The sequence below is a fragment of the Nylanderia fulva genome, unplaced genomic scaffold (assembly GCF_048542155.1).
Source record: "Nylanderia fulva isolate GAGA-0341 unplaced genomic scaffold, ASM4854215v1 Scaffold170, whole genome shotgun sequence".
NCBI classification, from domain to species: domain Eukaryota; kingdom Metazoa; phylum Arthropoda; class Insecta; order Hymenoptera; family Formicidae; genus Nylanderia; species Nylanderia fulva.
The window spans coordinates 222,175-233,297 of NW_028189946.1; the positions used below are offsets into that span (position 1 = coordinate 222,175).

The following is an 11,123-nucleotide window of genomic DNA, read 5'->3' on the forward strand; positions in this document are numbered from 1 at the left end:
GACCGCTTATAGCGGGCAAGCGCACTAGAGACGCCATCCTTCCCAATTGGGCACACTGGCTGGAGAGGAAACACGGTGGGCTGACCTTCCACATCACACAGCTGTTGACGGGTCATGGATGCTTCGCTTCTTACGTCCAACTAATCGGCAAGGTGGACTCCCCAAGGTGTACACACTGCAGTGGGAACTACATAGATACCTCCGAACACACGTTACAGAAATGTGAGGCGTGGAAAGAGGAAAGAGAAGACTTAACGAAAATAATAGGTCTAGATCTATCGTTAACATCAGTGGTGCAGGCCATCAGCACTAGCAAAGAAGCCTGGGGGGCTTTCTCCGCGTTTGCAGACAAGGTCATGCTCCGGAAAGAGGACATCGAACGGGAAAGACAGGCTCGAGAGATTCTGTCTGCTCCCACAACGGACAACGGAGAAGACATGGCTACGGACGAAGACTCGTAACCATCAGACACAGAGAGGTAACTGGTTAGAAAGACCAGTTAGGACGGAGCGTATACGGATATGCGTACGTGTGTGTGTGTGTGTGTGTATGAGTAAGGGAGAATGTATGGGTGTGAGAACGTATGAGTGCGTGTGTGTGTGTGTGTATGTGTATGTAAATAGGTATAAATGAATGTAAGTATGTGTAAGTATGAATTGAATGTATATATACAAGGGATGCTCGCGTGCACGTGTATGCTTCGTATAGGAGTATATGTATCTATGTGCATACGATAAGTTATCCACTAGTATGCACATGAGAATAGAGAGGCACACGAACGGGGGGTCGTCTGTTGACTCTGGACCGAGTGTGTATGTATGTATGTTTGGACGGATGACGTACTATAAAGTACAAGTAAGGAGACCTCTCTCTCCCCCTCTCTTCCCCCCGCCTCCTCGCAACGCGAGTCTGGTGGGGGGGGAGGGGGAGAGAGAGAAGAGAGGAGAATGATCAAGGACCAGTAAGAGGAAGAAGAAGAAGGAAGATGCGTGAAAACGCACCTGGGTTGGGTCCGCAAAGGTAATGTGCACAACAGTTCTTGCGGATCCAACTGTTACACAGAGGCGAAGGTTAGCTTCTGTGTACGGGCGGAGGTTTAGTGGGTAGGACTAGCTGAGGCTGTTGCCTTGGTTGGGATCCCTACGGCAGTCGGGCCATTTCGATGGCTCGGTTACGTGGGAAACTAACCAGGGCGAGGTGCCTCAGTACCGGGGTAACTAGTACCCCGGGCATAGGTGAGTCCCACATAACCCGGTGGGGACGGCCCCACTGTGGTATGCGTCAATGCATTCCTCCGCCTTGCGCCGATCGCAAAAAAAAAAAAAAAAAAAAGATAGTAGATAAATTAATACACCAATTAATCAAGTATTATATAACTTATAGGAGTTATAATAAAGGCCTCATCTAATATAAATATATACATATACATATATACATATACATATATACATATACATATATACATATACATATATACATATACATCTATACATATACATATATACGTATACATATATACATATACATATATACATATACATATATACATATACATATATACATATACATATATACATATACATATATACATATACATATATACATATACATATATACATATACATATGTAGCGACTTATAAATAAATTCACCAGATCTTTGAAAAAGTAATGTTTATTCATTGAAAGTATAAAGCAAAAGAACAAAAAGAATTAATATGTAACAAATAAATGAATGAATGTGTTGTTATGGAAATATTGATTTTTCTTAAAAATTAACATTATGTATATTAATGAATTGAAGTTATTACAAATGTATAAAGATGTAAAAAGTGTAAAAGTGCAGTGAAAAGTGTAAGGTGTAATAAAAGTGTAGAGTGTAAATGAAAGGTGTGGATGATGAATGCTACACATATATACATATACATATATACATATACATATATACATATACTGTGCGCGACGGGAGGCAGGATAAGGATGTCGGAAGCGAGAAGACGGCGAGGCACTACATTCGACACACACGTATCGTTTAATATAACTATATTTGAAACTAAAACAAAGAAAAATACAAGTACTGAAACCGCACAGAATTTACAAAAAGATAACTGATTAGGAGAATCCAAAAGAAATAGCCGAGTCGGTAATTAATAATTAAATGTTCCGCAAGCAACGGTAATTAAACGTGGTAAAACGAAAAAGACAAGCGATCTTTTTTCGTACAGTAGAAACACACTCTTGACGCGACGAGCAATCGGAAAAGAGCGCGGCGATCACGAGAGAGGAGGTTTTTATAGGCCCGTGTTTCTAGAATAGTCGAGAATAATTCTCTTTATTCTATCGTTCGGCTGAGGTCGAAAGAGCGTTTTGTGTAATTATTTACTTTTAGAAGAATAATCTTTTTGTTGTTAACGGGACTAAAATGTATCTCCTCTCGCGCGACCGCGGTGTTTACAATTATCGATGAGTCGACGTAAGCGCTTTCTTTTCGCAGGCGCGGGGTACGTATACGTATACCAGTGCGGCCGAGCGCTATTTTAAATAACGTTAATTTAAAATTATGCATGATGCATGTTGCATGGGGATGAAACGGCTGCATGAAATTTAACGCAATGATGTTTTAATGCTCTTAATCCTGCAGGTTTTTTAAATGTTCGAATCTCGAACATTCCGGCCGCCTTGCAGGAGTATACCTGCAATAATAATAGCGTGGAAGTGGGGGCGCGAGCCTATTCACGCTCTCGCGAGTGACGGGCACGTGGAGCGCACGTGCTCTGACGGATTTCGCTCAAGAAATGCTGAATCGAACAGCTGTTTATTTTCGAGCGCCGAGGATAGACGTATATCGGTGAACGCATTGAGGAATACGCGACAATTTCGATTGTGATATTAACCGTGATTACATACTGAAACGAATAGTTAAGTGATAATAAGATTGCAGCGATGAAATGAGTGGAGTAGTGAGTAGAAGGTAGTTATGATTGAAGTGAGGTAGTTTGGAACGGTGCAATTGCAGTGTTGATGAGTTTACTAATCGCTTGTGGTTTTAGGTGACAGATCGTCAGCGTCGGGAAGAAAAACGAGTTTGCTAACGGGTCGCGTCAAGACAGTGGTGGCGGTGCGGACCTCGACGACGCGAACGTGTCCGTCGGCTCCGGAGTGCAATTTGGTGATGCGTGCTAGAGACCACCTCGTTGGCGCGGTCATTTCGTGACGTATTAAACAGAGTCGACCGACGCGAGCTTCCCGGTTTATCTTGAACCATTTCGGCCGATGAGCCAGCGTGTGTAGATATTCGCGAGACCATCGGGACCAGAAATGATCTTTCATCTGTTGTAGAAGCTGCCACCGGGAGAGGCGCGACGACGATTCCTCGGTCAGCGACGGTTCGGGGACGGCGGAGAGCGCGGAGCCGATGAGGAAATGCCCGGGTGTCAGCGCACTGAAGTCCTCCGGGTCGTCGGTCAGCGGTTGCAGCGGCCGAGAGTTGAGGCAAGCCTCGACCTGGGAGAGGAGAGTGGCCATCTCCTCGTAGGTGAGTGTGGCTTCTCCTATCACTCTGCGAAGATGGTGCTTCATTGACTTGACTGCCGCTTCCCAGATACCACCGAAGTTGGGCGCAGCCAGCGGGTTGAACCGCCACTGGATTTGCTCCTGGGCAGCGAAGGAGGCGACGCGACGTCCTTCAGGGTTTGTAGCGGAGAATAAGTCTCGGAGTTGAGTGTCGGCGCCTATGAAGGTGGTCCCACAGTCGCTGTATAGCGTGTGACATACACCTCGCGGAGCGATGAATCAACGCAAGGATGCCAGGAAAGCGTCGGCCGAGTAGTCCGAGGCGACATCAAGATGGACGGCCCTGGAACCTAAACAGATGAAGACGACAATGAAGGCTTTAGAAGATTTTTGCCCGCGGCCTTTGGAACTTCGCAGCCAGACGGGTCCGGCGTAGTCGACGCCAGTATGGAGGAACGGTCTTCCTGGTGTCACTCGGGGTGCAGGCAAGTCACCCATGAGAGGCTGTGCTGTAGCCGACCGCCATCGCAGGCATCTAACGCAGCGGTGAATGTGGTTTTTGACGAGGGATCGTCCACGAGGAATCCAGAATTCTTGACAGATGGAACACAGGGTCAGCTGGGTGCCCCCATGCAACGATCGTCGGTGATGTTCATCGATGACGAGGTGAGTAACTTGCGACGAACTCGGTAGGATGATTGGATGGGTAGCCTCAAAAGACATTTGAGAATGTCGTAGACGCCCTCCGACGCGAATAACGCCCGAATCGTCCACGAACGGGCTGAGCTTATTGAGTGAGCTTCGGTTGGGCAGTGATGTCAGTCCTCGCAACGATTTTAACTCATCCTTGAAATTTGCAGCTTGAACGACCCGTATCCAGTGGATCAGCGCGTCATGAAGTTCTTCAGCGTCTACCCCGCCGTCGCGGTTGAGAAGGATGGGCTGCCGTCGGCGTTTTCGTAGCCACCGGAGACACCAGGCGGTGATGCAAAGGAGTCGCTGCAGGGAAGAGTATCGGAGTAGCAGCTCCGGTTCGTCTCCTCGCTTGTCCAAGACGGCAGCGTGCGAACGGGCTCGACGCTCGGGTAGCTCGACGTTGCTGGGATCATCTCCGAAGACAGTCCAAGGGCCGCTCTCCGTTTTCAGCCAAGAGGGTCCCTGCCACCAAAGCGGATGCGCCTCAAGCTCTCCAGGGAAGATGCCTCGAGAGGCGCAGTCGGCTGGGTTTTCGCGTCCAAGGACATGATGCCAAAGGGCGTCGGGGAGCGTCGTCTGAATTTCGCTGACCCGGTTGGCAACGAATGTGACCCAGGAAGAAGGATGTCCACGGATCCAGCCGAGAACCACCGTGGAGTCTGACCAGAGGTGAAGAGGCGCCTTTTCAGCTCCGATGAGAGGCAGCGTTTGCTAAACGAGGCGGACCAGAAGAGTTGCGGCTGATAATTTGAGCCGAGGTAAGGAGATTTGTTTCAGCGGAGCAACTTTCGTCTTGGCAGCAATCAGCGTAACTCCATACTCCCCGTTCTTCTCGGTTTTTAGGTACACCACAGCGGCGTAGGCACGGACTGAGGCGTCAGCGAATCCGTGGACTTCCAGGCGGCAGTCAGTCGATCCTCCGCCCAGCCATCGAGGAACGTGCAGTCTCTCCAGTTGGGGGAGCTCGGAAGCGTAACCAGGCCTTCTCATAGTCGTCCGGAAGAGGAGTGTCCCAGTCGATGCCGAGCAACCAAGTAGACTGGATTAGAGTCTTGGCGAGAACAGTCGTAGGAGACAGCCAACCGAGCGGATCAAACAGCTTCGCTGTCAACGATAAGACTGACCGCTTTGTGATCGTGGACAGCGTTGGTTGGCTGGTGGCGAAGGAGAAGAGGTCGTCGCAAGGTTGCCACCGTAATCCCAGGGTGGCATGACTTTCCCCAGGCAACCACCATCTTGCCTCTTGCTGGAGGCAGTCTTCGGTAGGTAATGTCGACAGTAACTGAGGGTGATTAGCTGACCATTTTTTCAGAGGGAAGCCTCCCGCCTTGCAGACCAGAACAAGCTGTCGGAGGATTTCCTTGGCTTCCTGGAGGGTAGAAGCTCCAGACAGGATGTCGTCCATGTAGACGTCGGAGCGGAGGACCGCGGCTCCCTCAGGATGACGATCGCCTTTGTCCACGGCGAGCTGGTGCAGCGTGCGGATGGCCAAATATGGGGCGCAGGCTAAGCCGTAAGTTACAGTAGTCAGCCAATATTCTTTGATCTCGGTCTCTGAGTCCTTCCTCCATAATATTCTTTGCAGGCTCTGATCATCGGCATGCACCAGGATTTGCCAGTACATTTTTTCAATGTCGGTAGCAAAGACGTACCGGTGCCTTCTCCACCGTAGTAGGATGTCAGCTAGGGCGGGAAGCAGGTTGGGTCCCGTCATCAGAAATCGGTTCAGGCAGTCGCCGTTGGCCAAGGAGCTCGAACCGTTGAAGACCACTCTCAACTTAGTAGAGGCACTGCTTTCGCGCAGGACCCCGTGGTGAGGAAGGTAGCAGGTTCGCTGTAGAGATCCAGTAGTCGACAGGGGAGCCGGCTTCATATGGTTGAGGTCCAAGTATTGCTCCATGAAATCTACGTACATGCTGCGGAAGGTACTTTCTCGTTCTAGTTTTTTGCTGACGTGTTGCAGGGCCCGACTGGCGGCGCGTCGAGTGGCTGAGAGGTCAGGCAGAGGTTCGATCGTCGGCAGTCTCACCACATATCGACCGTTGGCTGTACGAGTGTGATGTCGCAGGAAGTGATCCTCGCACTCCTGGTCAGCTTTGGAAAAGAGTTGTGAAGGCCGTTGAAGCTCCTCCTGCTCCCAGATGCGACGCACCAAGATAGAAACGTCGTCTTCAATTCGACATTGGTGAGTGTGAACGTGATGTCCGGTAGTCGTCTCACCAACAACGCCTGACAGTATCCAGCCGAGCGTAGTTTGTTGAGCTATTGGTTCATGTCGATTTCCTTTTTTAGGCCCTGACAGAGAATTGAACCGTAAACGTCCGCGCCAAGAAGGATGTCAACCGGATCAGCTGAGCGGTAATCAGGGTCCGCGAGTTCCAGACCCTGAAGATGAGACCAGTTTTGCCCGCCGCCGTTGTAGCCGCCGGCGTAGATGGTCAGCTTTGGCAGCACCAGAGCGTTGACGGATGGAAGGGCAGCCACTAAGAGACTGGAGGGTGAGTACCACTTTACCCTTTGAGACGCCTGTTTTTTTCCCGCCGACTCCATAAACTGAAACCGAAGCGGGGCTCCGCGCTAGCCTCAAGCGTTGGGTGAGCCTTTCCGATACAATGGAGGACTCCGAGCCTTGGTCGACGAGGGCGCGAACTGACTGCCAGGAACCATAGCGATCGCATACGCGAACGCGCGCCGTGGCCAAAAGTACCGCTACAGGCGTCGGAACCGGTCCCTTGTTGACGTGCGACGTTTTGACGGTCTCCGATGAGCGGTAGGCATCATGGAGTGAGGTATGATGCCGGTCATTGCACGCAGAGCAGTTCTTCTTGGAGGCGCACTCCTTGATCTTGTGTCGGCCAAGACAGTTTCCGCACAAGTCGTTACCTTCGACGTGCTGCTTGCGCTCTGAGGCCGTCATTTTCTTATAGGTGTCGCACAGCATCACAAAGTGGTCACCCTGGCAGGCTGAACAGCGTCCTTTGGTGTTTCCCTTGAGCTCCTTTAAGTCCTGCTTACGAGCATGGTGGGTACGAGTCGACCTCGACTGACTCCCGCTGGCTTTGTTGGGCGAGACGTCGATCTTTGTCGAGGGTAACGACTCCAGAGTGTGAAGACGTCGCTCAAGGAAACGCTCTAGCAGAGCGTATTGCGGAGGCTCGTTCGTTTCACTGATGGAGGTCTCCCACTCGCGGCGAGAGCGACTATCGAGGTGCACAAAAAGATCTTCAGTACTCCCTACTGGCCGGTCGATGCTCGTCAGCGAGCTGACCGTAGTCTTGATGCCGTGGAATATCTTCCTAAGCTCAGCAGCGGATTCTCCCTTCATCTTTGGCAGGCTTAAAAAATTTGTTAAATAAGAGCGGGTTAGTAAGCGCTTGTTTTCGTAGTAGTCGCTTAGAGTTTGCCAGGCTCGTTCATAATTGGCTTCGGTAGAACTGAGGTCTCTGATGAGAAGATCTGCTTCGCCCTTGACACAGCTCTTCAAGTAGTGCATTTTTTCTACAGGCTTCGTCGTCTTATCCTGGCCGATGAGGGAGACGAAGAGGTCTCGGAAGGCCGGCCAATCCTCGTATCTTCCCGTAAAGGTCGGCAGCTGGATTCGAGGTAGCGTGGTGCGAGGCGCCGATGTTGATGTCTCTGAAGTAGCAGAAGCAGCGGCGCGTTCCTTTTTCTGGAGAGTACGCCGCATCTCCAACATCAGGCCCTTGTTCACTAGGTAAGACTCTTCGCCGAGTGAAGGTATGTCCTGTTTAGCATAGTCATGTTTTATTTCGTCTACACGCTCAGCCAAGATATCATTTATCGCATCGAACTTCTCCCACAGTTTGTCGAAATTTAGAAGCCGGGCTTCCACCGCGCCGAGTGTGATGTTGGCCTCGCCGAGCTTCCGAAGGTTATCGTATGCGCGCGAGATCTTGCCATATTGCGCGGTGGCGTTGGTAATTATAGTTGCCGTGTCTGCCATCTCTGACACTGTCTTATTTTTCAGATGCACTGGTCACCTACACTGAAAAACTCTACGCTTCCGTGGCACCGGATTTACAGGAGGTTCTGGAGGATCCGGCTTGAAGGACCAAAAATAATGTGCGCGACGGGAGGCAGGATAAGGATGTCGGAAGCGAGAAGACGGCGAGGCACTACATTCGACACACACGTATCGTTTAATATAACTATATTTGAAACTAAAACAAAGAAAAATACAAGTACTGAAACCGCACAGAATTTACAAAAAGATAACTGATTAGGAGAATCCAAAAGAAATAGCCGAGTCGGTAATTAATAATTAAATGTTCCGCAAGCAACGGTAATTAAACGTGGTAAAACGAAAAAGACAAGCGATCTTTTTTGTACAGTAGAAACACACTCTTGACGCGACGAACAATCGGAAAAGTGCGCGGCGATCACGAGAGAGGAGGTTTTTATAGGCCCGTGTTTCTAGAATAGTCGAGAATAATTCTCTTTATTCTATCGTTCGGCTGAGGTCGAAAGAGCGTTTTGTGTAATTATTTACTTTTAAAAAAATAATTTTTTTGTTGTTAACGGGACTAAAATGTATCTCCTCTCGCGCGACCGCGGTGTTTACAATTATCGATGAGTCGACGTAAGCGCTTTCTTTTCGCAGGCGCGGGGTACGTATACGTACACCAGTGCGGCCGAGCGTTATTTTAAATAATGTTAATTTAAAATTATGCATGATGCATGTTGCAAGGGGATGAAACGGCTGCATGAAATTTAACGCAATGATGTTTTAATGCTCTTAATCCTGCAGGTTTTTTAAACGTTCGAATCTCGAACATATACATATATACATATACATATATACATATACATATATACATATACATACATATATACATATATACATTGTGACGTGACATTTTTTTTGTTCGTCACAAGGGCCGAAGGCCCGGCCGGGAAGGCGGGAAATTCGGGAACCTTTGCTCTCTCGCCAACTTTTGAGAGAGAGAGAGAGCACCTAAAAAATAATTTTTGCGTTTTCTTCCGCGTCGGAGGATGCGCCTTGCGTATTACTTTTATTTATATTTTTTTTAGCGATTTTTGCGTTTTGGCGAGCGACTTTACATAGGGTACATGTCTCAACCAGAGAAGTAAAAAAAGAGGGAGAGGGTGAGAGGACGGAGAGGACAATTTTGGACCGAGCAGAGGCCACCACGTCCGGATCACGCCCGGTAAATATTGTTCACACACAGATTTTTTTAATTGCTCCTCTCTTTAAGAACCTGGATACCGCCATAAAATACTCCTTCTTCCGCAGAGATTCCGGCAAGAGACAGGGATGGCCACTCTTTTGCGAGAGGCAAGAGAGCCCCGGAAACAAAAGACGCGGAAGATACTCTACCTCGAGTCTTAACCTATCCGGATATACAAAAATTCGCAATCGATCAATAAATCGATCTGGCGGATTTTTGGAGGAACAGCAAAGAGGCGCGCTCGTAGGATTCTTCCCGACGAGGTGTATAGAGGAACAGCGGAACTCGAGGCGGGAGAACAGAGGAACGGCGAGAGAAATTAGCATCGAGCGAATAGGGATAAGGAGCGCCACGGGTGGAAAATGCCCAAATTCTTATCGGCGTGATCCCGGCAGGCCTCTCGCTCGTCCCAAGGATGCGGGGAACAGCAGAGCTGCACTCGACCCTAAGGCTGCTGCTCCAAAAAAAGTGGCCTTGGTGCGCGAAGAGGCAATGGAGACGGGCCAGGAAGAGCCTGAAACAAGGCCCAATCATGAAGCGGGATATATGTAGAATTCTACAAACAAATGTCAATCACTCCGCCGGAGCTCAAGACCTCCTAAAGCAAACAATGGCGGAGTGGGACATACATTTAGCGATAGTTGCCGAGCCGTACTACGTCCCCTCTAATAGAAGTGACTGGAAGGGTGACGTGGACGGATTGGTAGCAATCATAGGGAAAGGGGGGAGAGACGCGATGCCCTTTTCTACGATAAGCTGCGGAAAGGGATATGCTGTGGTCCGATGGGGCGAATTAATAGTGGTTGGGGTATACTTTTCCCCCAATAAACCACTAGATCAATTCGAGGGATTTTTAGATGAACTTACGAGAGTCATCAATCAACACTGGCCAATCCCAATTATAGTTGCGGGCGACCTAAACGCAAAGGCAACAGACTGGGGATCCCCGGCAACGGATGCGAGGGGAGCCATGCTCCTGGAATGGTGTGAAGAGAACGATCTCCTGATACAAAACAGGGGTACGGAGTACACCTGCGTGCGGCACAACGGGGGGTCAATTGTCGATGTAACTCTTGGCACTACACGGGCAGCCAGATTAATTAAGGGGTGGAGAGTCATGGTGGGATCGGAGACTTTATCTGATCATCGTTATATCAGAATGGAGGTCTCTGATCCATCCCTAGATAATGATCCCAGGAAATCAAGAAGAGGAAATGACCCACCTGTCCCCAGGTGGGCACTGAAGAAACTGGATGCGGACACGGCCACTGCAGCAGCAGTGGCTAAAGCATGGGAGGATGAGCCCACTGAAGAAGAGTGGGATGCCAACCAGGAAGCGGAATGGTTCCGAGGAGCTATGACGGAGGTATGCGATGCGGCGATGCCGAGGCTCACAGCTTCCCCAAGAAAGGGCGGAGTGTACTGGTGGTCGCAAGAATTAGCCAAGCTCCGAGCGACATGCCTGAGAGCGAGGCACCAGTACACACATTGTTGACGTAGACAGCTTGGAAGGGAGAACGAAACCAGGCTGTTGGATGAATACCTGCAGGCCAGAAAAACCCTGCGTTTTGCTATAAGAAAAGCAAAGAGCGGGGCTTGGGTGGAGCTCCTGAAAGACCTCGACAAAGATCCGTGAGGAAGACCTTACCTCATAGTTAGGAACAAACTGCGGTCGGGAGGAGCACCAATAACCGAAGGGCTACAGC

The 11,123-nt window shown here is 49.5% G+C and overlaps 2 protein-coding genes across 2 annotated transcripts; one reads left to right on the forward strand and one right to left on the reverse strand.

The window, feature by feature from the left end:
* Positions 1-3,028: 3,028 nt before the first annotated feature.
* Positions 3,029-8,171, reverse strand: LOC146723743 (uncharacterized). The gene is made up of 5 exons (XM_085481281.1): positions 6,819-8,171; positions 6,520-6,760; positions 5,136-6,469; positions 3,796-4,918; positions 3,029-3,729 (listed from the first exon to the last, which is right to left on the reverse strand). Exons 1-5 carry the CDS (start codon positions 8,169-8,171, stop codon positions 3,029-3,031), a joined length of 4,752 nt encoding a protein of 1,583 aa, XP_085337407.1.
* A 1,661-nt stretch (positions 8,172-9,832) lies between these two features.
* On the forward strand, positions 9,833-10,912 carry LOC146723744 (uncharacterized). Its single transcript, XM_085481282.1, has one exon. The coding sequence runs from the start codon at positions 9,833-9,835 to the stop codon at positions 10,910-10,912; it is 1,080 nt and encodes a 359-aa protein (XP_085337408.1).
* Positions 10,913-11,123: the final 211 nt, after the last annotated feature.

Bases quoted from the DNA above. Each gene is read 5' to 3' on its own strand.
- LOC146723744 (XM_085481282.1), top strand. From the start codon at position 9,833: ATGCGGGGAACAGCAGAGCTGCACTCGACCCTAAGGCTGCTGCTCCAA.
- LOC146723743 (XM_085481281.1), bottom strand. From the start codon at position 8,171: ATGGCAGACACGGCAACTATAATTACCAACGCCACCGCGCAATATGGC. The intron at 4,919-5,135 runs GCTGGGCGGAGG...CGCCTCGTTTAG, and splicing joins AGACTGCACGTTCCTCGATG to CAAACGCTGCCTCTCATCGG. The intron at 3,730-3,795 runs GTTGATTCATCG...CCACCTTCATAG, and splicing joins CGCTTTCCTGGCATCCTTGC to GCGCCGACACTCAACTCCGA.